At 40.4% G+C, this 26,381-nt stretch overlaps 2 protein-coding genes across 2 annotated transcripts; one reads left to right on the plus strand and one right to left on the minus strand.

Annotated features, from left to right (window-relative positions):
* Positions 1–100: 100 nt before the first annotated feature.
* On the plus strand, positions 101–16,898 carry gldc (glycine dehydrogenase (decarboxylating)). Its single transcript, XM_031729688.2, has 25 exons — positions 101–388; positions 563–641; positions 4,240–4,375; positions 4,788–4,952; positions 5,133–5,210; positions 6,016–6,163; positions 6,319–6,515; positions 6,613–6,709; positions 6,792–6,897; positions 7,160–7,299; positions 8,160–8,240; positions 8,380–8,477; positions 9,202–9,286; positions 9,397–9,438; positions 9,534–9,676; positions 10,341–10,416; positions 12,228–12,353; positions 12,889–13,038; positions 13,180–13,292; positions 13,459–13,600; positions 14,118–14,229; positions 14,356–14,451; positions 14,566–14,738; positions 14,836–14,916; positions 15,481–16,898. Exons 1-25 carry the CDS (start codon positions 101–103, stop codon positions 15,619–15,621), a joined length of 3,093 nt encoding a protein of 1,030 aa, XP_031585548.1. The 3' UTR covers positions 15,622–16,898.
* A 2,337-nt stretch (positions 16,899–19,235) lies between these two features.
* zgc:114041 (uncharacterized protein LOC574425 homolog) lies at positions 19,236–26,151 on the minus strand. The gene is made up of 5 exons (XM_031729710.2): positions 25,831–26,151; positions 23,650–23,880; positions 23,431–23,574; positions 22,242–23,018; positions 19,236–21,097 (listed from the first exon to the last, which is right to left on the minus strand). Exons 2-5 carry the CDS (start codon positions 23,849–23,851, stop codon positions 20,895–20,897), a joined length of 1,326 nt encoding a protein of 441 aa, XP_031585570.1. The 5' UTR covers positions 23,852–23,880; positions 25,831–26,151; the 3' UTR covers positions 19,236–20,894.
* Positions 26,152–26,381: the final 230 nt, after the last annotated feature.

The following is a 26,381-nucleotide window of genomic DNA, read 5'->3' on the forward strand; positions in this document are numbered from 1 at the left end:
CGCCGGTCGCGTCGGTCCCAGTGGGTGGAAAGTCTGCTGAGTTAAGGGAGGGAAAGGCTTCACCAGTTTCTGCACGCTTGTCTCGCAGTGTGATTTAGAGATGCAGAGCTGCGCCAAGTCCTGGGGGGTCTTTTTGGCCAAGTCGGTGAATCCCGGCGCACCGCGCAGGCATTTGAGCGATAAGAGCCGCGTGGTTTGGAAACTTCAGTGCAAGATCCGAAACAGCTGCGCATCCCTAACAACATCAGCCCGGGCTCTGAGGACCTCTGCAGCCGTCTCCTCCAGGCAGATAGAAAGGATTTTACCCAGACATGATGATTTTGCTGAGCGCCACATCGGTCCAGGTGAGAAGGAGAAGAGAGACATGCTGGATGTTCTGGGACTCGAGGTAAGATTTACGTCGCTGTTTCCCTCCCTCTATGAAATGGGCGCAAAAAAAAACCCCTTTCATTTTCATTAAGACAAGTTTCAGCACAAAAACACCTGCACTGAGTGGCGTGTTTATGTCCCTGGGTAGCGGTTTACGCGCCTTTGTTCATTAAACTTCCCCTTTTTCCCACAGTCAGTCGACCAGTTGATTGAAAACACAGTACCATCTTCTATCCGTCTGCAGAGGAGCTTGAGGATGGATGATCCAGTCTGTAAGTTTGGCCTGATGTGCACGTATGTGTTAGTGAAACAGTAGCTGAATCTCTTCCTGTTATTATAGCGCTGCAAGCTGCTGCCTAAATCTCCCTCGATGCGCCACCAATCTCAATTTCAAATTGTAAATGTAATTCAAATCAACGTGTGTGTGTGTGTGTGGAGGGGGGTATGAGTGTTAACCTCATATTGTGCAGCTTTATTTAAAATTTTAATTTATTTTTTTTTAAAACATGTCGAGCTTTTCCCACACCCAACGGGCGCTCAATGAAGCCAAGTGAGAGGCTGAAATGTAGGTTGCCCTTCTATTGTGTGGCGCGGAGCGCTCTCCCCTGTTAAGTCTTCCTTTGAACATATTTGGAGTTGTTTTTGCGAAACTCGGCGAGCGGCACCAATCTCCTGTTGGGAAGCCGATGCTCATAGGATGGCAACTGGAGTGTAAAGTTTAGCCTTGAGCTCCGGTCCCAAGTCCAGTTCAATCTGGTTACAGCGTTCACGTTACGTTACATCACAGCCGGGGATCCTAATAAGGTGGTTTCATGATGCTGCATGGATGGGGTTTTTTTTCTTGCTCCTATACAACACGGATAGCCTACATTTCAGCAGCAGACAGACTGCTGCTGTGTTTAATCCTATACAGAAGTCAATCTTTTTAACGCTTTTTAAGCTGCGGCTTTTTCAGCTCTAAGCTGATGGCTTCCTGTGTGAATTAACGTGTATTTTCATGTGGAGCTGTATTTTTGCTCAGTTTGTTTTGTGAAGTGGGCCTGTCACTATCAAATGTGCAAAAATAGTGCTGGAGAGACAGGAGATTAAAAACATTACATATACATACATATATAAATAAAAAGCAGCATAAGTAACCATGGTTTCACAGATATGGCTCACCCTGCTAAGAATGACCTTCTTAATACAGAAAGTCCAGAGTCAATGCTGAAGTTACCTGGATGACATGAAATCCTGCTTCACAGTACAGACCTCAGGTCATCAAATTAGGCAGATACAACCCCTGATGTACATGACATATCACACAATGTCTTTAGATGTTTAGCAAAAACTAAAATGCAGAAGCAGTTAGTGACAAACAAAGTGTAATTTAACTACCTTTAGCAGCAGTAACTTTTTAGTAATGGTTTCCTGCAGCCTATCAGTCTCTCGCCTCATTGTGGAGGAATTTAGGCCCACGCTTCTTTACGGCATTGCTTCAGTTTGTTGAGGTTTCATTTATGCACAGCTCTCTGAAGGTACTGCCATTCAGCATATCAATCAGGTTGAGGTCTGGACTTTGACTAGGCCATTGCAACACCTTGATTCCCCCCTACCCCTTCCTTTTTTCCTTTAGAGATTCTGTTGTAGATTTTCTGCTGTGCTTGGATCATTGTCCTGTTGCATGACCCAGTTTCAGTCAAGCTTTAGCTGTTGGACAGATGGCCTCACATTTGACTCCAGAATACTTTGGTATACAGAGGAGTTGAAGGTCGAATATGACTGCAAGGTGCCCGGGTCATGTGGCTGTAAAACAAGTCCAAACCATCACTCATTTACAGTTGGTGTGAGGTAACCTTTCCAAACAAGCTGTACATGCTCTAGCTTTTTTTTTTTTTTTTTTTTTTTTTTTTTTTTTGTGGGGGGTGGTAATTTCTTTGTGCATGATCTGACCTTTGGGTGAATTCACTGGGATGTCCTCTCCTGAAAAGCTTGAGAGCTGTCTTGAATGTGTTCTATTTGTGAATAATCTTTCTCGCTGCAGAATAATGCACTTCAAACTGTTTGTAAATGGCCTTGTATCAATTTCCAGAGATCCAACCTAATTTCTTTAAGACATTGTAGTGTCCTGACAAGTTAAACCATACAACCGAAAGAGAAAGTACTTTACTTTACTTTTACCATGACTCTATGCTTATGAACTCTGATATTTCAGTTTTAAGCATAAAAATGATTATTGATGGTCAATAAATTATTAGAAAAAGGGGAGGGGGGGGGACGCATGCAATTCGGCAATCAAAGCAGACCAATGTGTATTGGCTCAAAGTCTTAATCACGGTCAATAAATGATCAAACTGAATTGCACCCAGCTTAATGCCAGGCTATTGAAATAAGGCATGTCGAAAAGCTTTGTGATTTACACTTGCAATGAACGATGACTGAGCTCTTTTTGCAGAGTCAAAAGAGCCAAGTCATGACAGTTTTACTAAATTTAACATTTATAGTAAGAAAAGGATCTTTATAAGAGGTTTCTAATGCTCAGGTACTCTGATGTGTCTATTAGCCAGAGTCACTCTGACCTGCCTGTATGTCAGCCCCTCCTGACACTGTCAGGTTTCATAATGCAACAAGCCATGCTGAAGGAACAAACTGGAGGCCGTGCTGGTTTTCTGCTTGTTCAGCTTTGAAGGGCTTCAGTTTGCAAAGCCAGCAAAGGATTCTCTCTTCAACAATAGCCCTCCTGGATGGTTGTGAATCAGGCTTTTTTTTGCTGCCCTGTAGAACTCTGGGACCATGGGAAAGCAGTCCTCCAACTGAAACGAACTCCGATTCGCACGTCCCATCAACCCACCCTGAGCGTCATCCCCAAATGTACTTTTATTTATAGTTTGTCCTGAATTTCCAAATACTTCTGTTTTTTTTGTTTTTGTTTTTTTTCCCCATCTTTCGAAGAAGCTGTAAATATCCACTTGTATACTGGCTGTGGTCCCTCACGCCACCACGACTAGAGGTGTCCTCCTTTCACCAAAACGGGAGTAGCCAGGACTCTTGGTTTAAACGGGCGGTATTGTCCATTCCTTGGAGTTGCTAGGCAGCCAGAAAGGCCAGAGGAATCTCAGAGGCTGGTTGTGCTCTGGCAGAGCTCCCTTACAGGACTGAGCAATGAAGCTTAATAAAATTGGGGAAGTAACAATATGCATGTTTGTTTGTTTGTTTTGTATTGTGCAGTCTTGCATTGGACATGGAGGGAAATGTCTAAAACATGTTTGTCTTCAGTGTCATAATAGGTTATTAAAGCCTTATTACTTTAAATGCTTTATTTAGGCCTGCAAGTAATTATTTCTATGTATTTTATTTTAAACTAGAGCTTGATCAGTACTAGGTTTTGGGGCCAGTTTTTAGGGAACATAAAATTTTAATACTGAGGGAAATTTATCTTATGTTCTCAGTGATATAACATGGATGGATGAGGCTGTCAGTAGAAAACAGACTAGCATTGGATTTCACTGACTAATTTTTAACTATTTAGACCACCTGATTGCTCGCTATAATGATATTCTTCATCTTGTTACACAATCAGTGGCTCACGTGAGGGTTCATCAGACTTTCAGACAGGTCTTGTTGTTCACCAGCAGACATAATGACAGATGTATCACATGATGTAGTTTAAATAGAACTATTTTACACTGTGTAAAAATGAATAAAACACCTGAAATTTTAAGTGTTAAGTGTGTGGTGTAAGCTTATGACTGTTGCTGTTTATGGCAATATTGTATTGTATTGTATTGTATTTTAACAGTTACTAACACTTTCTTCCTGTATTTCTCACTTACGACTCCGTGACCGGTGTTTGGAATAAGTTTAAACATCTGCCTTTTAAATATTTTGCAGGTGAGAATGAGGTTCTGGAGTCTCTTCAAAAGATTGCATCAAAAAACAAAGTATGGAGGTCCTACATCGGCATGGGTTACTACAACTGCTCCGTACCGCCGCCCATCCAGCGCAACCTCCTGGAGAATGCAGGCTGGTGAGTGCCGTCAGGCTACCTTGCATTGGAAGAAATGTGATGGAAATCTGAAAGTGGTGTGAGCTGGTTTCTTCTGTGGACAATTAATGATATTTATTCCTAAATTTGGGATACTAATTTGAAGCTTAACTGTCATGGTGCAGAGTAACGTGCCCTCAATGAGAAGTCTTGTGATTTGATTTGGGTCTTGTGAGAACTGCATTGCTCCAACGTTTTGCTGAACAAAATTTTCTTTCACACAGTTCCAAGTCAGCTATTCCGACCCACATTTTCTCTAAACTCTTAGGGTCAGAGAAGACATACAATGGCCTCCCCTGACCAGTCTTGGGTCCATAAATGCCATCGACTTTGTGCTATTGTCCTTCTGTCCAGACTCGCTCTGTTGAATCATTGTGTTGGGGTTTGTTCACAGGGTCACTCAGTACACGCCTTACCAGCCCGAGGTCGCTCAGGGTCGCCTGGAGTCTCTTCTCAACTACCAGACCATGATCTGTGACATCACAGGCATGCCTGTGGCTAATGCCTCTCTGCTTGATGAGGGAACGGCTGCTGCTGAGGCCATGCAGCTCTGTCACAGGTATTTACCTGCTGACCTGTTTAGAGAAATGTGCTCAATTTATCTTAAATATAGTCTTGTGAAATTATGATATTTTGGCCACTTATAAATGACTAGAATGGATTGTAGTCTGTGCAACCTGATATAGTGTGTGTTAAACCTGCCTTACAGTGGTCTGTTATTGATATTTGCTTCTCACAGACAAAACAAAAGAAGAACCTTCTACGTTGACCCACGCTGCCATCCCCAGACTATTGCTGTAGTGCAGACGAGAGCTAAGTACGCATCATAGACAGACAGTCAATGTATGAGGTCTCCAGTAACGGTAAATCATAAAAAATCTAAATGTCTTCAATATTAAAATTACAAGATTGAAGTAAAACCCAATGCCAGGGTGTTGTCCTAGGCAACTTTATTATTTTTTTTTTTTTTTTTTAATTAACTGAGGTGTATTCTCTGTGTGCCATCATATGTCCTCCTTGGGGTTCTGTCTTTGTGCACCCTGGACCACGTCAGGTCTCCTGCTACATTTACTTGCCTTTGCATTGTGTCCTGGGTCATCTTCATGCTGACAAAACGATGGCCCGTTAAGTTAATTTTATTCTGGGGAAGAGGACGAAGTGGCAGGGTGCCAAACCTGGCAAGAAGGCTTGGTGATGTGCAACAGTGGTATTTCCTGCTGCCGGTGAGCTGTTGCACCCTGGAACACATCCCAGTTAAGGTCAGGATGTGGCCTTGGTTTTTCCTGACCTGATGCATTTAGTCTTAGACACTGGCTGTTTCACCGTTCAGTTTTTGAATTGATGGAGCCTTTTGTCCATCACTAATGATGATCGTCTACGTCAACGTTGTGTGACTTTGACACACAAGACAAAAGTTTGCTCATCCAAGTGTTCAGACCTGAACAGGGAGATTCAAATGTAGCTGCAGTTGTACTTGAAGTGGTCCAGAAGTGCACAAAAATACTACCTTGAAGGGGAATTTAAATTGGGGTTATTGATTTTGTTTCTTTTATTTGGGCGCAACTTTGATTGCATCCCGTGTCTGTATTTTGATCGTTCAAGTTTTGACTGCTGTGTTGCAGCTATATTGGGGTAAAAACGATTCTAAAGCTGCCTCATGAGATGGACTTCAGTGGACAAGATGTGAGCGGTGTGCTGTTTCAATATCCAGACACTGATGGCAGAGTGGAAGACTTCACTGCACTTGTAGATCGGGCACACAAGGGTGGGGTAAGAAAGCTTTAACCACAAAAAGAAATGTAAAAGCTCTCCAAAAGAACAGTGGGATCAGGGGATATAATTAGGCTTAAGAATGATCTCAATAACAAATGGGAACAGCTTTGTTCATTTCCACTGCTGAGATTGGTTTCTTATCTCCCGTCCAGGCCCTGGCTTGCTGTGCCACAGACCTATTAGCACTGTGTGTGCTACGTCCCCCTGGAGAATTTGGTGTTGATATCGCACTGGGCAGTTCCCAGCGGTTTGGGGTTCCTCTTTGCTACGGCGGTCCACATGCTGCCTTTTTTGCCGTTAGAGAAAACCTGGTCCGGATGATGCCTGGCAGAATGGTTGGAGTCACCAAGTGAGAAGCGACCTTCAGGGTTCAAGATTACTAATCTTCATTTCTGAGTAAACTGATGACAGTGGTAAGATGGTTGAATGCTATGCTGTCGTTGCAGAGATGCAGCTGGTAAAGAAGTATATCGTCTTGCGCTGCAGACCAGAGAACAGCACATCCGCAGAGATAAGGCAACCAGCAACATTTGCACTGCGCAGGTACGATCCAGGTTTATATGCACATTCCTTCATTTTGGTGAAATGCATTTCTTGAAATTAATTTAAACATTTTTTTTCCTAGGCTCTGCTGGCCAACATGGCTGCTATGTATGGACTGTATCATGGACCCCAGGGACTAAAGCACATTGCGAAGAGGACACATGGTGCTGCTTTGATCCTTGCAGAAGGTATATAAATATATATGCAACATTGCAGTAAAACTTCAGTCCTCTCTCAAATAGTCTCAAAATGGAAATTATGTTATTTAAAAAATATGCTTTCCTCCTCGTAAACTGAGAATTTCCCATTTTTATTTGTGCACATTCTCGGTAGTGAGTGATTAAAGACTGGATAGAGACAAATATGCCACAAAATTTCTGTTCTTTGTCTTTTTCCAAACTTCTCTCCGCAAACATGCCGTGCACAGTTAATTCCTACATTTTCTTTCAGGTCTGAAGAGAGCGGGACACCGGCTGCAGAGTGAAATGTTCTTTGACACACTAAAGATCAGCTGTAGCGTGGCTGCCAAAGATATCCTGGAGAGAGCTGAGCAGAGGAAGATAAACCTGCGAGTCTACACCGAAGGAGTGGTGAGGGTCAAAAAATGTTTTGGGGAAAGCACTGGACTGATTAAGGTGGTCTAAACCTGCAGTCCTTGAAGTGGAGCGACTTGCAGTTTTTGGGTAATGCTTTGTGAGTGGTGCACTGCAAAAAAGGAGTGGAAATTAATTCTGCCTCATGTGTATGCAGAAACTTTTTTTTTTTTTTCCTGCAGTAGTTTTCAGGCTGAAATGGGAGGGGATCTTTGCCCAGAAGCGATTGATTGTTGTAGCTCCTGGAAAACTCTGAAAATGGCTTATAGGGATGAAGGGAAGTTTAGCACATTAACTAGATCTAAAACTGGATAAGATGCAAAATCCTCTAATTGGATATGTGGGGAAAAATGTTGGGTGCAAAAGAGAATTCTTGAGAGGATCAAGAACCAGTGAATCCAATTTAAACTTTGTAAGAGTGGAATGTGACTTCTTAGCTAGTGTAACACACTTCCTCACTCACCCAGGAAGAGCTAAAATATAGGAGTGCATAACAGCAGGTTCATTGGCTTAAACATATTGACTAATCTACAAACGATCCATGTAATGTATAATGAATGGATCAATACATAAATCATTGCCACTGATCTCAGGAGTGCAAAATGTTTCCTAATTAACTTTTCTGCAGTAGATATTTTCAATTTCAGAATTTCACTGAGCTTGGATTATAATTGGCAAGCCAATTAAAAAACCCACTGTTTATTATAGATAAGCTGTCAGAACAAGTACTAGCATAGTTCTTGCCTCAAGTTTTCACCTATTTGTGAGGGTTTTTTACTGTTCATCAGTTTAGGGTGAAAGACTTGAGTAGCTGGAAAACGTTTTTTAAAAAATCCTCTTTTCTTCTCTTTGAACAGTTGGGCGTCTCGCTCGATGAAACGGTGACTGAGAGGGATTTGGATGACTTGCTCTGGGTCTTTGGCTGTGAATCTTCTGCTGTATGTTGATGGTTACTTCCTTTGTTTGTTTGTGCTGTCTAAGTTATTCATTACTTAATATGTTACTGGTTTTTATTTTAAGCATTTATTGTTTTATGGTTGTGGAGAGAATGACTTTGCTTTAATTTGAACCTTTCAGGAGCTGATAGCTGAAAAGATGGGCGAGCGGGTGAAGGGAATCATGGGAAGTCCTTTCAAGAGGACAAGCAAATACCTTACACACCAGGTCTTCAACAGGTCTGTTCCCAGTTTAAGGATGTGCTGTTCCCGAGAAAGAGGGAGAAGTTTGTGTTTGGAGCTTTTCAGCTGTAATAACCTTTGATTAACTGCACAATGAGAACTTTAATGGTGTTGCAGTCATATCTTACCACACCAGTAGTTCCATAAATGCCGTCTTGTATCCAGGCTTCCAGTGTCTGAGCGCTACATTTATTCTTTGACATGATCCTTGACATAAAGAGGGTAAAACTTTTAGTTAACCTTAGGTAGTGCGTGCACAGATCAGCCACAACATTTGAACCATTTCCCTAAAATTGAGCTATTAGAGTATTGTTAGCAGTGGGCTGTGGAGTGGGGTCACTTTGGATTGACCATATTCTAAGGGTGTAACAACTCCAAAGACGATACCCATGTTGAACCACTACTGCCTCATCAATGAAAGCTGTAATGTTTAAAGATGGTCCAGGTAACAACTGAAATGAAAATGCATGAGAATTTTGATTTAATTTTTGTAATTTATCCCTTTTAAAGAGGCTGTGTCGCTTGTATAATCGATGTGTTTGGGATGTGGAAATTTGGAGAGTCGGTGCTTTAGGATATTTGCGGTGTTACTGGAGCAGTCTTTGGGTCAGCTGTTACGTGTCCAAGATCCACATTAATGCCAGGGTTTCTTGGCACAACATAGCATTATTGCTATATGAACCTTCTGTTAAGTGTCTTTGCTTTTTGTTTTTTCCTTCAGTTACCATTCTGAGACCAACATTGTGAGATATATGAAGCGTCTGGAGAATAAGGACCTCTCCTTAGTCCACAGCATGATACCCCTGGTGAGGCTACCATAAGTCAAGGCAGAGGTTCAGGTTCACAGATAGTTGAAATTTATAGCATGCTTTATACTAGTGTGATAAAGTAGTGAAAAAACTGTTTTTATTTCCAGGGCTCCTGTACCATGAAGCTAAACAGCTCATCAGAGCTCATGGTGAGTAAAAACAGGAGCTAGTTTTTCAGTTTTCTTCAGGTGTAACATGAAATGCTTTTTGAGTAATTATGTCTCACTGCTGTGTCCTCTGACAGCCCATCACATGGAGGGAGTTTGCCAACATCCATCCTTTCGTGCCGCTGGATCAGGCAGAGGGCTACCAGAAACTCTTCAGACAGCTGGAGAAAGACCTCTGTGAGGTGACGGGCTATGACAAGATCTCGTTCCAGCCAAACAGGTGAGGGCGCAAAACTGTGTACTTGTTGGTGCACAGACCGTATCAGTTGGATTTGGATGATATTTGGCACAGACAGGAGCATGTTCCTCTTTAGGATGATTACTTTGGTGCAGTGCAATCATCAAATTATCCCGAACCCTCCTTCTGGGTCAAAGAACCTCTGCAGAAGGAAGAAAATGCTCAAATCAAGCACTTAGCAGTACAGTTTTCCTTTACAAACATTTGTGAAAGAACCGTTATTTCAAAGAGCTCACTGAATTGGAGAGTGGTGCTGAACGTAGGATGGGGATGGCACCTTTGTGACACAAAAGTTTGTGGAAATCTAAAAGGGAAGAAATTTCGCAATCGACTTTTAATAAGGTATTAATGTCAAGGGGAACCACAGCGACTTTATTAGAGCGGTGCGTAGCTGGTTTCACACTTGCAGCATTAGGATTTGCATGCCTCATATTACAGCTGATAAGCGACACACCCACCTCTGCTCTCTGTCACCGCTTATCAGCGGCAGTGTGTTCATGGTGGAGCATGCTACATTGGCCAAGAATGCACCTAGCTTCATCCCATCTTTCCCTCCTCTTTTGGTAATGTCTGTAGACTGGTCTTTGGACTTTGATGAGGCTGTGTGTGTTATATGCATGACTATGGTGTCTGCCTTATTTTTCAGTGGTGCTCAGGGAGAATATGCAGGCCTGGCTGCCATAAAAGCCTACCTGAACTCAAAGGGGGAGAGTTCAAGAAGTGTAAGTGTCCTGGAAAGAACAAAAGTCTAATAGAGTTGCAGTCATGGTTAATTAGTGCCATTTTATCCAACCCAAAATTATTTTAAGCTAGAGTCTCTAGTCTCTGCAAGAAAATCGAATCCTACGGCTGAAGTCTGCAGTGTCTTAGGTAGTTTAAAAAAAAAAAAAAATCCACTTTTTGTGCATTAAATTTTAAGTAGCAACATTTTACTTTAATTTAAACTTGTATAACTCTGAGGAAGAGCTTCATCTTCTGAAAACTTTCTAGAGTTAAAATGGTGATTCACTGAGCTTTAAAAAAATACCTGGAGGTAAACAAACTGTGAAAATGAAACTTTCAGTTTCTATTGAACTGCTTAAAAATATATACACTGTTTAGCCACAACATTAAAGTTGCTTCCCTGGCATTGTGCAGTGCTTCTCTTTTTGGTGATGTAAAGGAGGGGGGGCTGCACAATGCATGGCAAGTGTGTTTCCATCAGTTCAGAGGAATCTTTTTGCAACTGGCACTAGGATGGTAGATTCTTTGGATCCTGTGGGTTCCAGGGTGACATGTCCATGGATCAGGCTTGGTCTGTGCATGCAGAGCTTGAATTTTTGAGAGCGGCTGCTTGTGATGTTTTCCTTTCTCCTGAGCAGTTTTTACAGTGTTCTAGTAACTATGCTCCTGCCATTGGGAGAGCTATTGCCTTTGAGGTGTCCTTGGTCTGCAACGATGTATAAGCAGATGGTATGCATCAAGGCAACATTTACATGAATGCCAACAGTGTCCTAGCAGAACTTCATATGGCAACTAAACATATGGCTGTTGGTGCATTAAATGTTGTATCTAATCAGGTGACATTGAGAAGACTTTGCTGACATGTAAAGACTATGTACTATCAGTATTATCCTTCCTGATACTGACAGGTTAACAGAGTATTAGCACATATGCCACACAGAGTAACCCCCAATCAGTGACAGGTTTATTGTTGTCACTTTAACATCACAGAAACATTAACATGTTTCAAGTATTCGCAACAGTTACTCCTTCAGTATCCTGACATGCTTACCGCTTGTCAACTCATGATAAGGGATGATGAGGCACTACCCAATTTAAAGACAAGCGTACTGAACTATTCTCTCTTCTACTGTAATTTTATTATTATTATTTATTTTATTTTTTTATTGCTTCCTAATAAGTAAATCTTAGTGGCCTGATTCCTGGAACTAGTCAAGGTCCAAACTGGCATCTGTTTGTGCAAACAAGGAGCTGAAAATGCTGTAATCCCATAGGCTAGCTGTTTTTTAAGACTCCATATTTGGAGGTTTTAAGACTTTGTCAAGTGAGAGTTCCTGGAGTGACAGCACAGCACTGTTTTTCAGGTCAGTCATATGTCTTTTTTGGCTAACACACGGATCCATGTGCCCTAGTTTGCCTGTGAAACTGGGTTGCAAAATGCCAGATGTGTCACCCTAATAAGGGATAAAAATCAGTTAATGACCTGCAGGCAGGTTACTCATTAGTACCAGAGATCAAAGAGCTGCACAGTTTCCTCACACTGAGACCTTAAAAGTTAAGTTGTTTTTGTATAAATAAAAGTGGCTTAAGCCACCAGTCTCATTAATTTAATTATATCTATTTTTATTTTTATTTAATTGAGCTTCACTTTGGATCTGAAATATCTATGGCTTTAATTGGCTTGGTTTCTCTTATTGCATAACCTGCAGTCACAGCAGTTTTGGCGTGACTTTGGATTATGGTTAGGACAATGACTCAAGCTGCATTTTTGCTTGTTCTGCTTTGCTGATGACTTCTCCCATTGCCTCAGGTTTGTCTAATCCCCAAGTCGGCACACGGCACCAACCCAGCAAGCGCTCAGATGGCAGGAATGAAGGTTCAAGTGGTGGAGGTGGATAAGGATGGCAACATCGATCTGTCTCACCTGAAGGCCCTGGTGAGAAAATGGACGCTGTTGTACGAGATTTGTGTTGTCTACAAATATTAACAGGTTTATCCAAGACTGAAATGTCCAGTTTCATAGGTGGATTTGAAGGGAATCTATTTTTTGCAGTATTTTTGCTCTGCATGACTCACAGGTCAAAATAATCCTCATTTATTGTAAACTCTTGCGATCTTCACTCTGTGAAACAAGCTCTTTTAGGGCTTCTCGTCTTAAGTCAATCCTCACTTTAATCCAAATGCGTATAGCAGTCTGAAGCCTTAAAAATGGATCTTACATGTAAAATGCCAAATAGCATGATGCCATTTGTTCTTTGCAAAGCTACAGTTATAGTGTTTCTTATTGGAGTAATTGCAAATAAACCAGCCAATTAAGTCTGATTAACTTCATACTGAGTCTTTTAAGTATCTAGCAACCTTTCCACAATGAATTGGTGTGTTAAAGGCTGTGTGTTCATGACAGACTGCAACTTTGACTTCATGTAAATGATGTGACACAGCATTTTTTTTTTACATGTTTATCTTTCCAGGTGGACAAACACAAGGCAAACCTGGCAGCCATGATGATCACCTACCCCTCCACCTTTGGTGTGTTTGAAGAGCATATCGGAGACGTTTGTGACCTTATTCACAAAAACGGTGGCCAAGTGTACCTGGATGGCGCCAACATGAATGCCCAGGTAATGCAATAAAAATCTGTTTTTTGGAAAAGGGTAAAGACTAAGCTTATATCAGTATTTTTCTTTTTTCTCATTTTTGCAAGTTTTTCTGTAGAATATTTAATTTCAAAAAAAAAAAAATGTTCTTGCTCTGCCTTGAAGGTGGGCTTGTGTCGTCCTGGAGATTACGGGTCGGATGTTTCTCACCTAAACCTGCACAAAACCTTCTGCATCCCTCACGGTGGAGGAGGGCCCGGCATGGGGCCAATTGGAGTGTAAGTCAGTGTATATAAAGGGAGAAATGGTGAATAGTTTGATGAGAAATTGTTTATAAAAAAAAAACCCCTCTCAGAACAGGTTGTTTTTTTTTTTTTTTTTTTTTTTAAATTTTTTATTTTGTGATGATTCTCTGACCCGACTGTATATTCATCTACTTATCAGGAAGGCGCACCTTGCCCCCTTCTTACCGAGCCACCCAGTGGTTTCCATGCAGTCAGTGAACATCAGCAGCTCACTGGGCACCATCAGCGCAGCTCCCTGGGGCTCCAGCGCCATCCTGCCAATCTCCTGGGCTTACATTAAGGTCAGCACAGATAAATAGAGTTGAGACCACATTGAAACATACTGGTAAGCTCGTTTCCACTAATCTGTTGGCATGTTTGAAACTTTGTTACTTAACCGTGTGTGATTTTTAAAGTCTACAGTCACAAGTGATTGAAACCTTCCTGGGCTCTGTTATTGTCACATGAGTAGTTGGTCACCTGGCTCTGATTTCAACTTCAGACCAGAGTCACATGAACAAAAGTGTTAATTTGTGATAAACATCCTGGGAAAGAAAGTCATATTAACTTTAACAGCTACTCTACATAGCTGTTACATTTTGAGGCAGCAGCCCACCACCCAAACCCCACCCTGTTTACCAGGAGGTGGAGGAAATGTGCGCATTATATAAAAAGAAAAGCAAAAAAGAGGGGCAATTGTTGGACAGAGTGCTACTACTGCTAATAAAGAAAAATGTTATGTTAAAGCTGTAATAAAATGTTCTTTTGAACATTGGGCTTTTTGGAGCCCAGATGCTTTAATTCTGCTTTGGTGTTTAGATGATGGGATCCAAGGGACTGCGGCATGCTACAGAAGTGGCCATCCTTAATGCCAACTACATGGCTAAGAGGCTGGAGGGTCACTATAAAATCCTTTACCGAGGCAGGAAAGGTATGGTGCCGTCTGTGTGGACATGTAGTGATTTACTCTCATTTTAAAATAAATTAAACTGCATAACTAACTTTATTGTTTTTTTTGTTTTTGTTTCCCCCCCCCCCTCCTCCTTCTTGTGCACAGGTTTTGTAGCCCATGAGTTCATTCTGGACGTGAGGCCATTCAAGAAGACAGCTAATATTGAGGCTGTTGACGTGGCCAAGAGGCTGCAGGATTATGGTAGGCTGATGGATATATAAATTTCCCCTTCATAATTTTTCCCGATGCATATGATACTTGTTGTTTATTATTGTAGTAGTATTATATATTTTCTTCTCTACTGTTTGTGTCTAGGTTTCCATGCACCCACTATGTCTTGGCCAGTGGCAGGTACTCTTATGATTGAGCCTACAGAATCGGAAGACAAGGCTGAGATGGACCGTTTCTGCGACGCCCTGCTAGCCATCAGACAGGAGATCGCAGAAATCGAAGAGGGAAGGATGGACTCGCGCATCAACCCACTTAAGGTATCTGTGCTGAAAACATACCATACAGTGGTTAATATAAAGCTGATGATATCTGAAGTCGTCATGCAAGTGTGTGTTTGTGTGTATGCGTGTGCAGATGGCCCCTCACTCTTTGGCGTGCATCTCAACGTCCAGCTGGGACAGACCCTACTCCAGGGAGTGTGCTGCCTTCCCCTTGGTGAGTACCTTTATCCCATTAGACTTATTCGATACTCCACACTCCAACTTTAGTTTTTGCAGAGCCAAAGATCAAGTTTTAATTCTTTATCTTTGATTTTGATTCCTGCATTCTTAAAATTAGCAAAATGACTACAACTGACTTGGTATGCATATTGTAAATTTTTGTTGTCCTTAATTGAAGTTTTTTTTCTTTGTTTGTTTGTTTGTTTTTTTTAATTTAAATGTTCCCTTTGTTGCAGGAAAAAATGCATATTAAGAAATCCCTGTTACTTTTGTGAAAGTCATACACGGTGAAAGCAGCTGTACTGTTTAACTTGTATTTATCGCCCTCTAGTGGTGAAAAATAAGAAATGTAATTTGTCTCATGTCCTGTAGCCACATTTCAGATTACTTAGAAATAGATTTTTTGTTTTAATTAAGTTATAGATGCCCTGATTTGGTCAACATTGGCAATGGTGTATGTTGACTGTTTACATTTAATGCAAAGCCGGCTACTTGAAATGAGCTTTGTATAAACGTATTGTTTGAATTTTTTGACCCCTCTTTTCTCCCCTCTTCACAGCCCTTCATAAAACCTGAGACCAAATTCTGGCCAAGCATCTCCAGGATCGATGACATCTATGGCGACCAGAACCTCGTGTGCACCTGCCCACCCATGGAGGTGTATGAGTCTCCATATGAGGAGAAGAGAGCCTCCTCCTAGATACTCTCTGTGGCTCAGTCCCAATGTCCAGCCAGCGCACAAAACCTCCAATTTTAAACATCTGTGATTTTTATAGAAGTTATATATAGTGGTACATTTCCTCAAAACCTGCACTAGGCCTCTGAAATCTCCAGGAGAGCCCTCGAGTATCTGATTTTTAACAGTGAGGCAGATCTGAGCTGCTGCTGATGTAACAGGTGGAAAAAAAAGTGCGAGGTGGATGTTGGGACTGGGCTCTCTCTGACTGCACCCTTTTTATGGGGTTGTAGGCTTTTGCCCTGACTTGAACTACTAAAATTGACCAAAGGTGTGACTTATTGCTCTTCCAAGCTTGCGAAAATAAGCGCACCCTTCAACACAGAGGCCACTCCATAGCCCACCTCTGAAATGCTGTACTTTAAGCCAAGTGCAGATAATGTGACATCTGTAATTGCTCTTGGTGCCTCTGTTCTGTGTAAAATAGCTGCTTTAATTTCATTTTTTTTTTTTTTTTTGTAACTGTCAGTATAGGAGTAATTCTTAAGCCTTTTTTTTTTTTTTTTTTTTTTTTTTTGTAACACTTTATAATAACCATCAATTGAATGATTGATTGATAATTAAACTCTAGTTGATTCTGTTAAGCTGTGAACTTAACTGTTATGTAAACAGTCATCTGGATGGCAATTGTAAAGTCTATAAAACAACTAGTATAAACATCATTTCAGATTAAGTAGGCAAGTGAGATGTCGATGGAGTAAACGCTGTAGACTGTAAATATGGAGGTCGTACATTTTCCTGCTTCACTGGCAATTTGGTTTTGTTTTCAGCGTCTCTAACACCCCGGATTTTGCTTTGCTGGCAGTTTGGTTCAGTTTACCAACTAGTTTTTGGTGCTTAAAGTTTAATGATTGTGTTTTAGGTTTAAATATCGGGCGTTGAGAGCAACACTATTTTTACTGTTGCCGTACTTCACGGGACCAACACTAATGGACACTGTGCGCACCAGCGGGTTTGATTAAACGGCGGTATTTTATGAATCTTTTATTTATCACACAAATTAATCTTGTAAATAACAGCCATTACATGGTGTGACGGTAAGTTAATTAAACATTCCACAATTATCAGTTCACAAGTGATGGTTATTTTAAGGTGTTACTTTTTTGTGAATATGTCTCCTTTATTTGAAAATGTTAACTACTTTGTCGTGACCAAGTAGGTAGTCCTCATTTAAAATCATTTTTCTAATCTAAAGTATTTGTCTGTAGGAAAAATGAATGTATTAAAAGCATTCTCTCCAAGGTGTGTACATGTTTTGTAGGAAGATTAACAAGATACACTTGGTAAACTACTCAATAGGACATTTTGCCAAAAAACTATGTATATAATTGTTTTTTGTGTACTTGATCTCAACTGGTTGGTTTCCACAAATGAAAGAAGCTGATATGCCCGGACCACCAAAAATCTTCAGAAAGGGCACGCGGTCGTATTAATGAAGTGTAAAATGATTTTGAGTAAATACTTGCCGCTAAAATTCAATTCATGAGAAAAGTGAACCGATGACGACAGACTTACTATTTTAAAGTATTTCCCAACTGCTGTTAAACAGATGAATTTTTAACAGCTTCTCCAAACATCAAAGTCTTAGTTTCTATTTTACTTTGCACACACAAAATATTTTAACAAAAACTACCAAGGTTGCAATTATTAGCCTCCCGATGCTAACAGTGAGTCATGTCAGTTTTACTGGACACCGTCTGCAGTTCTCAACAAGTTTCACACACGTCTTCTGAGCAATCCCAGCCGTTCCTTCTCTGGCAATCTCTCAAGTTCCTCCAGATTTTCAGAAGGATTCAAGCTGGAGCTTTGTGCAGGCCAGTAGGTAAATATAATAAACACCTGTTGTCTTCCCCACATTACGGCAAAATCCATCACACTGTGGAACACGTGAGTGCTTTACTGTGCTGTACTTCCTGGATCCCACCCCCCAATGCCATCTTCATGAAAGGGCTTTCAGGAGTATTTCTGCGCTCCATCACTGTTCAGTCACTGTTCATCTCCTTTTACAACTTTCCATTTGCTTTCATGATAACTGGATAAACCAACATTCTTAACCTTGACTTAGTTACCAATTAAGTTATATAAACAAAAAAATTCCCAGTTTCATGACTCAGTTTCATCATTGGTAAATAATTTGGTATATCAATTGTGACAATCTCCATCAAACAGATTAATGACTCCAAACTGGACTACAACATGTTTTTTTTTTAATGGTCCTTGAAATGATAAAAATCAGTTTCTTAGAGCAAATACTGACACGTTTAAACATGTTAAAACTGCCCAACCTCGAACTTATTTTCTTTTATGAACTGACTGTTTCAACTCCAGCAGAACATGTTTTGCCATATGAAACCAGCTGAAGCTGGTTTGAGAAGCTGATTACATAACATAACGTGAGTAATTTGCACAGCACATACCACAGATCCCCGCCCACACACTCTGCAAATGACCAAGACTCTAGATAACAAAAGAGGACACAGATTTATTTCTTAACAGTTCCCGTAGCAGTTTTAAATGTCCCATAAATGCCCCATTTACCTCACACATATTAGATAAACAGCTTAAGACCAAGAGGAAACACAAACTCGGCCTCAGGGGGTCACAAACTAGTGTACTTCTAGTGACGATCCTAAGCCTGGATAAATGGGAGGGTTGTGTCGGAAAGGGCATCGGATGTAAAAGTCTGTGCCAAATCAAACACGTGGATCATCTATTTTGGCAAATCCTCTGGGAAAACAGAAGAGCAGCCAGAAGTACCCACGAGATATCTAAAGATAAATGTGTGTGCTTAAAAAAAAAAAAGTAACCTGAAGCCATGAACTGTGACGGCTAATTAGCTGCAGTAGCTGCACGTCTTCTTTTCAAGTCTGAACATTTACAGTTCACTACATATACCATAAAAACTGCACCATAAAATACGTTTGTGATTTGATGGAAATGAGGCTCGTTGATTTTAAACCACTAAAAAAAACCATAATGCATGTTTACAAACATTAAAGAAAAGCTCATATGGTTAGAAAAGGGTCATGAAAGTTCTAAAAACTACATATGTTGTGCCTTTCAACAGCACAGAAAGCACACTTGGTGAAATATACCTGAATTGTGTAAAGCTTATTGGTCAGGTTCAGAAATATTCAAGTCCAAACCATATAAAATCATGTCCTTTTATCAGTAATTTACCTGCTATATTAGTCACACAACTCTGGTGGTATTCTATATATTTCATTATGTTTTCAACTGCATTAAAGGTCCCAAAACCAACAATTATGACTCCGATGTAATTATTTTTCCTCTTAAAATAGATTCTTCCTCTTAAAAGCATTTCACTGAGCCACACTGCTTTCCTGGGGGACCTGATAAAGATGGAGACTCTAGTGTAGCACTCCCCCCATAAAAACTATTCATTCTTATTGCTATAAGGAAGGATCTAAAGTCTACTGTATTAACCCATCCAGCAAATACACAGTTTACTCCTGCTTGTGTAATGTTAACTAAATAATATACTGCTTGAGGTAGTTATTGGAATTATAAAGGGTAATTTGGTATCATGTGAGATTTGCTTCAGTAACCCCCGCTCCATAAAACAGATGAATTTTGGGAATGAGTTCCTCGTGAGTATATACATCATCAGCCTTGTTATTTAAACTCTAGTCTGCTGGAACTACTTTCAGTCACTTCTGCAGATGAAGACCTGCCTCACATCTGCTACAGACGTACAGCTGCAGTGTTTCAGTTTGGCAATTCTTGTTTTATTTTTAAAAACCAAAGTATTTATTTTTACTCCGATGACGTGGTCCTCCGGGCTAACTTTGGATAATTATAGTGTCACAAGTTTGCAGCCCATTAACGATGGGTTATACAATTCTGATTACAAAATGTGTGACTGCACAAAACTTCAAGCTGAAACAATACAGCTCCTTTTTGTGACATCTGTTCCCTGATGTGTCTGCAAATCTGTTAAGAGTTTTTTTTTGTATGCCACACAGGGCATACAAAACCTGTTTAACTAGGTCAAATCACCTATCTGCTGGCAGAACACCAAACATTTAACAAATAAAACTGTCTTCCTGGCACTTAAGCCCACAAAGACTACCATGCATGAAGTGTTGAGACATAGGCACTGTACCCTGGAAATAGCTGTTTTTTTTGTATGTAGAGTAACCACTCATTTGATCTGCAAATGGCAAAGCAGTTATTTTGTACTCATTTTTATAATAACAGATCAATCATATTGAAAATGCAGAGACCTCGCTACAGTTATCTCACTTCTTCAAGTGCATATAATTTAAATAAGCAGCTTCAGATGAGGTGCTAACAATCAGAACCTGTTTGGGTTGCGACATCTAAACAACTGACAAAGGCTTTCAGGCCAAAGAATGAGATTAACGATGAAGTAGGTCGATCGATCGGCGTATCTGCAGTTAACTATTTCAGCTGTTAGACTGCAGAAAAGTTGTGTTAGTAAAATAGAGTAAAAACTAGTCTGCCACTGAACATACAACGCATGATAAAGTCTGTTTAGCTGTGAACAGTAGGACTGTAAGACTGCTTCTCATGAGAAGCAACACTGAAAAATTACCTCAAAGTTTGGGATTATTATCTCAAAAGTTTGTCTTACACAGAAGTTTGAGTTAGTCAGAATTTTGCGATGTCTAATGTGAAAGCTGCCTGTCAATAAATGCTGTTGTCACACTGACTCTGCTGACTGAGCTGAAAACCTCATCATATCAAATTGTCTGATGCGAGGCCATCAGATTAACTGCAAGCAGATTTCTCAACAGGGACACCAAAAAATATCTCAAAACAGGCAGGACACACAAAAAACCCCTAACCGTAAAACATCCTGAAACTAAAGAAACAGAAGAAAACAGAACAGAAGAAAAATTTCACATTTCATTGAGCTGATGCAACAGATGGGAAGAAGGAGAGTGCTGCTTCTGATGGTGCTTTCTCTACACATAACTACTAATTTTCTATTTTGAATAAATAATTTAAAAAAGCTGATTTTCTTTGTGTTTGTGTTCAAGTATGCCACGCTTAACTGTTGGGATCCTTTCATAGAGGATTCCATGCTTGGTTGATCAAATGAAATGAAATTTGCAAGTGATGCACTTACCTTTCTACATCACTATATGTGAATATAGATTATATATAAAAATACATGAAAAATATCAGCTGATATCAGTATGTGCCCCTAAAAAACAGTATGCTCCCCACAACTCTGCTGGGTTCTCCCTTTATGTGACAGTGTCTGACTCGGCTTTTGCTGTTTCCCAATCCTCCTGCTGGTTGATTGCACAATAAACTTGAGACTCCACTGCTTCTCTCCTCCTATGGACCAGGCGGTCGACCAGGACGACAAACGCTGCGGACACAATCAGGCAGACGCCCGAGAAGTAGAAGGCGACGCTGTAGTTGTTTGTGTAATCCACCAGCCAGCCTGCACAAGTAATCCAGGACAAGAAGAAATATCACACCACCAGTGCTGATGAATAAATGAACACGGGTATGCATTCATGCAGAGAAATGTTTGAGACATCTACTGTAAAAGAGGTTTTGTTCTTTGATGATGCAGGACTTTTAACAGGCAGTCTTATTATTTGACATAAAAGCCAACAAGATCATGTCACGTCAGATTTAAATATTTAAAGACCATAAAAAATGTAAATTTTTTGGTATCTGCTCTGTAATGTTTAACTGAACAGTTCACATCTGGTAGATGTGGCTAACAAACTGCTGAGTGCACCTGAAGCCATGAGATCACAGCTATGCACAGCAGCAGCTCTGTCACACATCATAATGTCAGCGATGTTTAGGTTTACTTCAATAGTAAAGGAGCTAGTGCCATTTTTATGTCAGCAAAATCTGCATCTTGAATTTATATTAATAACTATATAAATAAAATTTAAATGAATTGAACTAAGCTGAAATAAAATTGTGTGTGTCGGGCTTTATCTTCATATGAACTAGTTCTTATATAGCACTTTTCTACTCTATTTAAACTTGAGCGCATTTCTATCTTTAGCAAAAAGTATCAACATTTCATATTAAAGTCAGTCTTTTCCAGAATCTGACACCAGACTGGTGAAGACTCCAATCTGATCCACTGGATGGCTTTGTAAAATGAGAATTAAGACATAAATTTTTGACTTTTAACTCTATTTTCATTCAGTTTACATCTTTCCAATAGATAAAGACCTCCCCTTTATGGCCAGTTATACTTGACCAAAGTAAGTAAGTTTTTTATGTACACATATACGTCTTAGAATTTAAGCCCAAAGAGCCATGTTTTCATTTATTTACTGCAGCAGCATGTCTTTATTATTAAGAGAAACTAAGAGATACTGTTGAAATTGCATTTCTTTTTTTATATTAAGATATCTCAGGGATTAAATGAGTTAAATGTCTGTACCCTGGCCAGGTGCACATGATCTCAAAGATGGTTTTAGTAAACTGCAGCGAAATTCATCAAGGTCAAAACGTAAAATTAAAAGCACTAAATGATCCTCATTCAGTGAATTGTTTTGTGACATTTGTAGTTCCATAACAAATAACGAAAAAAAATAATTGATAATCTGCTTTACCTGCAGCAGGTGGACCAGTGAAGCCTCCAATGCTCCTTAAAAGCATAAAGAGCCCGAGTCCACTGTCGAATCCCTCCAGGGTTACAATGTCCACAATAGCTGTGACGTGAATTGCCACCACACAGCCAAACAGGAAGCCGTAGAGTGAGGCGAACACCAGAACGGCCCAGTAGTTTTGGCTGATGGGCAGCAGCAGGAGCACTACGCCAAGGAGAGTGGCCACCATGGTGAGCAGTTGCAGGTTTCTTACCAGCCTCATGTTGGCGATCCACCCACAAATCAGCCTCCCTGCCAGGTCAGCTAAAGCCAGAACAGAAAGAATCATGGCAGGCCAGTACTTATCCATGCCCAAGCTGCTAGCAAAGGGGACCAGAAAAAGAGGCGGGATGAAAAACCCTGCAGCCGAAAATATTGCAAACAGGATGTACAGAAAAAATTCAGGTTTTCTCATGAGGGAGCACTGGAAGAAGGTCATTCTCTTTGCTGGGAGCGTGGTTGCATCTAGACTGTCTTTGGTGTCCTGTGCAGGACTCGTGGTCTTCTCCAGGGGTCTCATGAGTGCACCACACACACACAGGTTCAGCTGAAGGCCTCCAATGATGAGCAAAGCACCCTGCCAGCTGTAGGTGTCAATGAGCCACTTGAAGAATGGACTGAACATAACAGCAAAGACGCATTCACCTGAACTGGCGATGGCGAGGGCAATGGGACGCCATCGTACAAAGTAGTGGCTCACCATGCTGTTGGCAGAGATCCAGGAGAAGGAAAGACCTGTTCCTGGAAAAAGAGATGATGAAATGATTAACCACCCACTATTTTTTATAAGACTCGGGTCTGCCAGTATTAGCATTACTCACATGTCCCAGAAGTCTTTGTGTTTCATTGTAAGTCTTTTGCATACCATTTCATGCTGTTTTGTCTGTTTCAAAATGCAAACATTAAAAGAGTGGAAAAACAATTGCCTCTGTTTGAGTGTTTTTTAACATGAAATGGAACGTGACAATTATCCCCAAAAATCACGAAATATTGAACTTTTAGTAGCAGTGATACTTTTCTTTTCTGCCCTAAAAATCAGCTTGCAAGGTTAGTTTTTTCATTCAAACCCTCAAAATGGTTCAATTTCATGACCAAATGTCACCAAATTACAGAAATGTTTTGTAGGATTTAGAGTATGTCTTGGGTGTGCTACCTTGCAGGATGCCCATGGTGAGGTAGAGCCAGGGCAAACTGAGGTCCAGTGAAGCCAGCACCATCCCTAAGGTAGCCAGCAAGCCTCCGAGCATGATGACTACTCTCTGAGAAAACTGTAAGGTCATCGCACTGGCTGCTGGAGCTGCAGAGAGAATGAAAATGGCTCTACAAAAACGCCTTTGGTTTAAAAACAACAGACTGAAAACCACTTATTTACCTCCTAGATGAAGCATAGTAATTGTTGTGGAGGTCACCCAAGAGGTGGTGCTGGCCTGTACTCCGAAGTGATTCTGGATTTCAATGAAGAAGTGTCCAAAGTTTTTGAGAACAGCAGCAGTAAGGCCCATGGTGAAGAAGGCTGACATGACCACCACCCAGCCATACCCGCCATCGGGGGGTTCAACTTTTCTGGACTTCATCTTTTAAAATTTTTCTGAAGGCTTTTCTCCTGCGGATGAAAAAATCTCCAGTTAAGGTGGCGATCAGAGAGTTTTCTGAAGAGAAAACTAAACAACTGTAAGAGTGACTACACGGGGTGTGTCTAAAGGAGTGTATGGGGTGGCACAAGCCTCTCTGAAAGCTCTTGTCTCTTCTTGCTGTAGGCTACTATGTCTTAAGTTGGATTATGACTTTTACTTAAGTAAAAGAATTCTTACATTTTAAGCTAAAAAGCAGGTATCATGCAGAAACTGTTGCTGTGTAGGACTCTTCTGCTTGTTTTTTTGAATATATTTTGTTAGAGAAACAGCAGTTGGTAACCTGTTGTGCTTTACTTGTGATTTGTCTTTTTCTCCTGCCTCTCCTTCTCCTTGGTTGATCAGCCCCTACCTGGCTGTCAACTCTGGAATTGTCACATTATACATATATGAATGTAAATAAAAGGAAATAAAATAAAAAGAAATTGACTAAAAGTGAGTCTATAGAGAGTTTATCGAGCTCCTCTTGGCAAATCAAATGTGTTTGGCACAGTGGCAGATGGGGAATCTGCTTGCTAAAGCAAACAAACAGGACAACTGTCACACTGGAGAGTCTGCCGCTGACGTAAATGAATCTCCTTCCCTGTATGTTGTAATGGAATTTCTTTCACTTATGTATGTATTAATCACGTTATTGTAATGCCTTGGTGATTTTAACATGTCTGACACTCATACTGTAAGACAAATGGTGGGGGTCTATTTAGGAAGTTGGGGGAAGCAGACAACTCCACAGGAGGGAGAGTCTTTTGTCTCTTCGAGGACTCTGGGAGGTAGCAAGGGAGTGTGAACCTTAAGGTGTGAAACAGCTGTGTACTGCCTTTTGTTCCTGGAGAAGGTATTTAACTGAGAGCCACACTAGGCTCAGTGAGACTCTGCTGACCCTGCCCCGTGGTCATGCAGGCTCTCCACCAAGCTTGGTTTTCTGTTCTGTGTGTTTTGATTAAAGAATGTTAGCTACCGCTCACCGCTCATCTGCAGGCTTTATTTAAGTGGAAAACTTCCACAACAATGTAGATGTGGAGATGTGGGTAAAAGAGGGTGACTCGATAGAGATGATACTTCACAGTCCATCGTCAAAGCAGAGTGTTTTCTGAGTTTGATATGATATTTATTTAAGCTAATATTGTTCAAACTGACAGCACTTTGTGCTGCTGAAATTTGAGCTTATTTTATATTAAATATTGATGGTATATGGAGGAGGGTATTTAAGTCTTGGGTATTAAAACTTTTGTTACATTTAACTGCATCGTCTTTATCTGAAGAGGAAAATCAGAGTGAGAATACTGTGCATATTAATTTTTTATTAAATATACATTACGGTGTTCTTGTAAAAGCTGTGGCTATAATAACTGTAATAACTGTTACTAATTATTCTTTAAACCTTACACAAACAGCAACATCCTCAGAGTATAAAGGTGGTAATTGGCGATCTTTTTGTTTTGGGAATATGCTTATCTTACATTTCAAATTATTATAAGTTTATATGCCTCTCGCTTGTTAAAGGGTCTTTTATAATTAATAGAGGTATTTAAATGTTCTAAATACTTTTCTGTGGGTGCCACCTCCCTGGTACACAGTACTTGTAGGAAATATTTTGTTTTTTTCATTGGAAAAAGAAAGGTTTGTCTGAATAAGCATGTATTACGGGGTTAATTAATTACAATTTATGATACAAATAATTTTATCATCCCTATTAGTTTTAAAAAAATATATATTTATTTCTAACATTAACATTTCTACCATTAGCAGTCCGGTTTCACAAGCTTAGCTCCCAATAAGCGGACTAAACATTTAAAATAAGGTTTGATCAGCATCATTTGTCTACAAGGCTGGTACACTCACTGCGTCTCCTTCACATTAAAGGTACTGACATCAGCCTAGCTAAAAGTCAAAGTTTTAAACAGAACAAAGTGGAAAATCACCTGCCAAGCTAACGTCCTGTCCTGTTATTGTCCTTCCCCGGGTCTTCTCGGAAAATCTGCTGCTAACATACCGGCTTTTGTACTGTGGTGAAGTCGCATCTGCGCTGTGAAATCCAGCTCTCCTCGGAATTAAAGTGCGCTCTTATTTGGACGTTTGTGATGACTGAGAGGACAGAAAGAGGCTACAGTAGGGATGTGTGCCATTTAACTTTAAAGATTTCTTCGCAGTTATCAAAACCACGACAGCTCACAACCTTTAATGTCCGTTTTAAACACATACGTCCGCCTACCATCATTAGCGAGTATGAAGTCACGGCTCAAACGTCGTCATCCGGATTTCAAAATAAAATGTCAATTTCCGTATACATTGCTTTTGAATTAGCAAGTAAAAAGCAATTAGACATGTAAAGAGCGATTCATGTTTACCGTGGAAAGTTACATGCAAGGTTCCTTTGTAAAGAGATCGGTGTGACCTTTTCTTGTCTATTTATAGCTTTTGGCAGTTTGAATCAGCAGCCAGTGGACGTCAACTTACACCAGGAGGAGGAAAA

The sequence above is a fragment of the Oreochromis aureus genome, linkage group 12 (genome assembly GCF_013358895.1).
Source record: "Oreochromis aureus strain Israel breed Guangdong linkage group 12, ZZ_aureus, whole genome shotgun sequence".
NCBI lineage: Eukaryota > Metazoa > Chordata > Actinopteri > Cichliformes > Cichlidae > Oreochromis > Oreochromis aureus.

What these genes read in the sequence shown, in the direction of transcription:
- gldc (XM_031729688.2), top strand. Translation starts at nt 101, where the DNA reads ATGCAGAGCTGCGCCAAGTCCTGGGGGGTCTTTTTGGCCAAGTCGGTG. An exon ending in TGGATGTTCTGGGACTCGAG is followed by an intron (nt 389 to 562) that starts GTAAGATTTACG and finishes TTTTTCCCACAG; the next exon opens with TCAGTCGACCAGTTGATTGA. An exon ending in CCTTTACCGAGGCAGGAAAG is followed by an intron (nt 14,230 to 14,355) that starts GTATGGTGCCGT and finishes TCTTGTGCACAG; the next exon opens with GTTTTGTAGCCCATGAGTTC.
- zgc:114041 (XM_031729710.2), bottom strand. Translation starts at nt 23,851, where the DNA reads ATGAAGTCCAGAAAAGTTGAACCCCCCGATGGCGGGTATGGCTGGGTG. An exon ending in TACTATGCTTCATCTAGGAG is followed by an intron (nt 23,575 to 23,649) that starts GTAAATAAGTGG and finishes TTCTCTCTGCAG; the next exon opens with CTCCAGCAGCCAGTGCGATG. An exon ending in CACCATGGGCATCCTGCAAG is followed by an intron (nt 23,019 to 23,430) that starts GTAGCACACCCA and finishes CTCTTTTTCCAG; the next exon opens with GAACAGGTCTTTCCTTCTCC.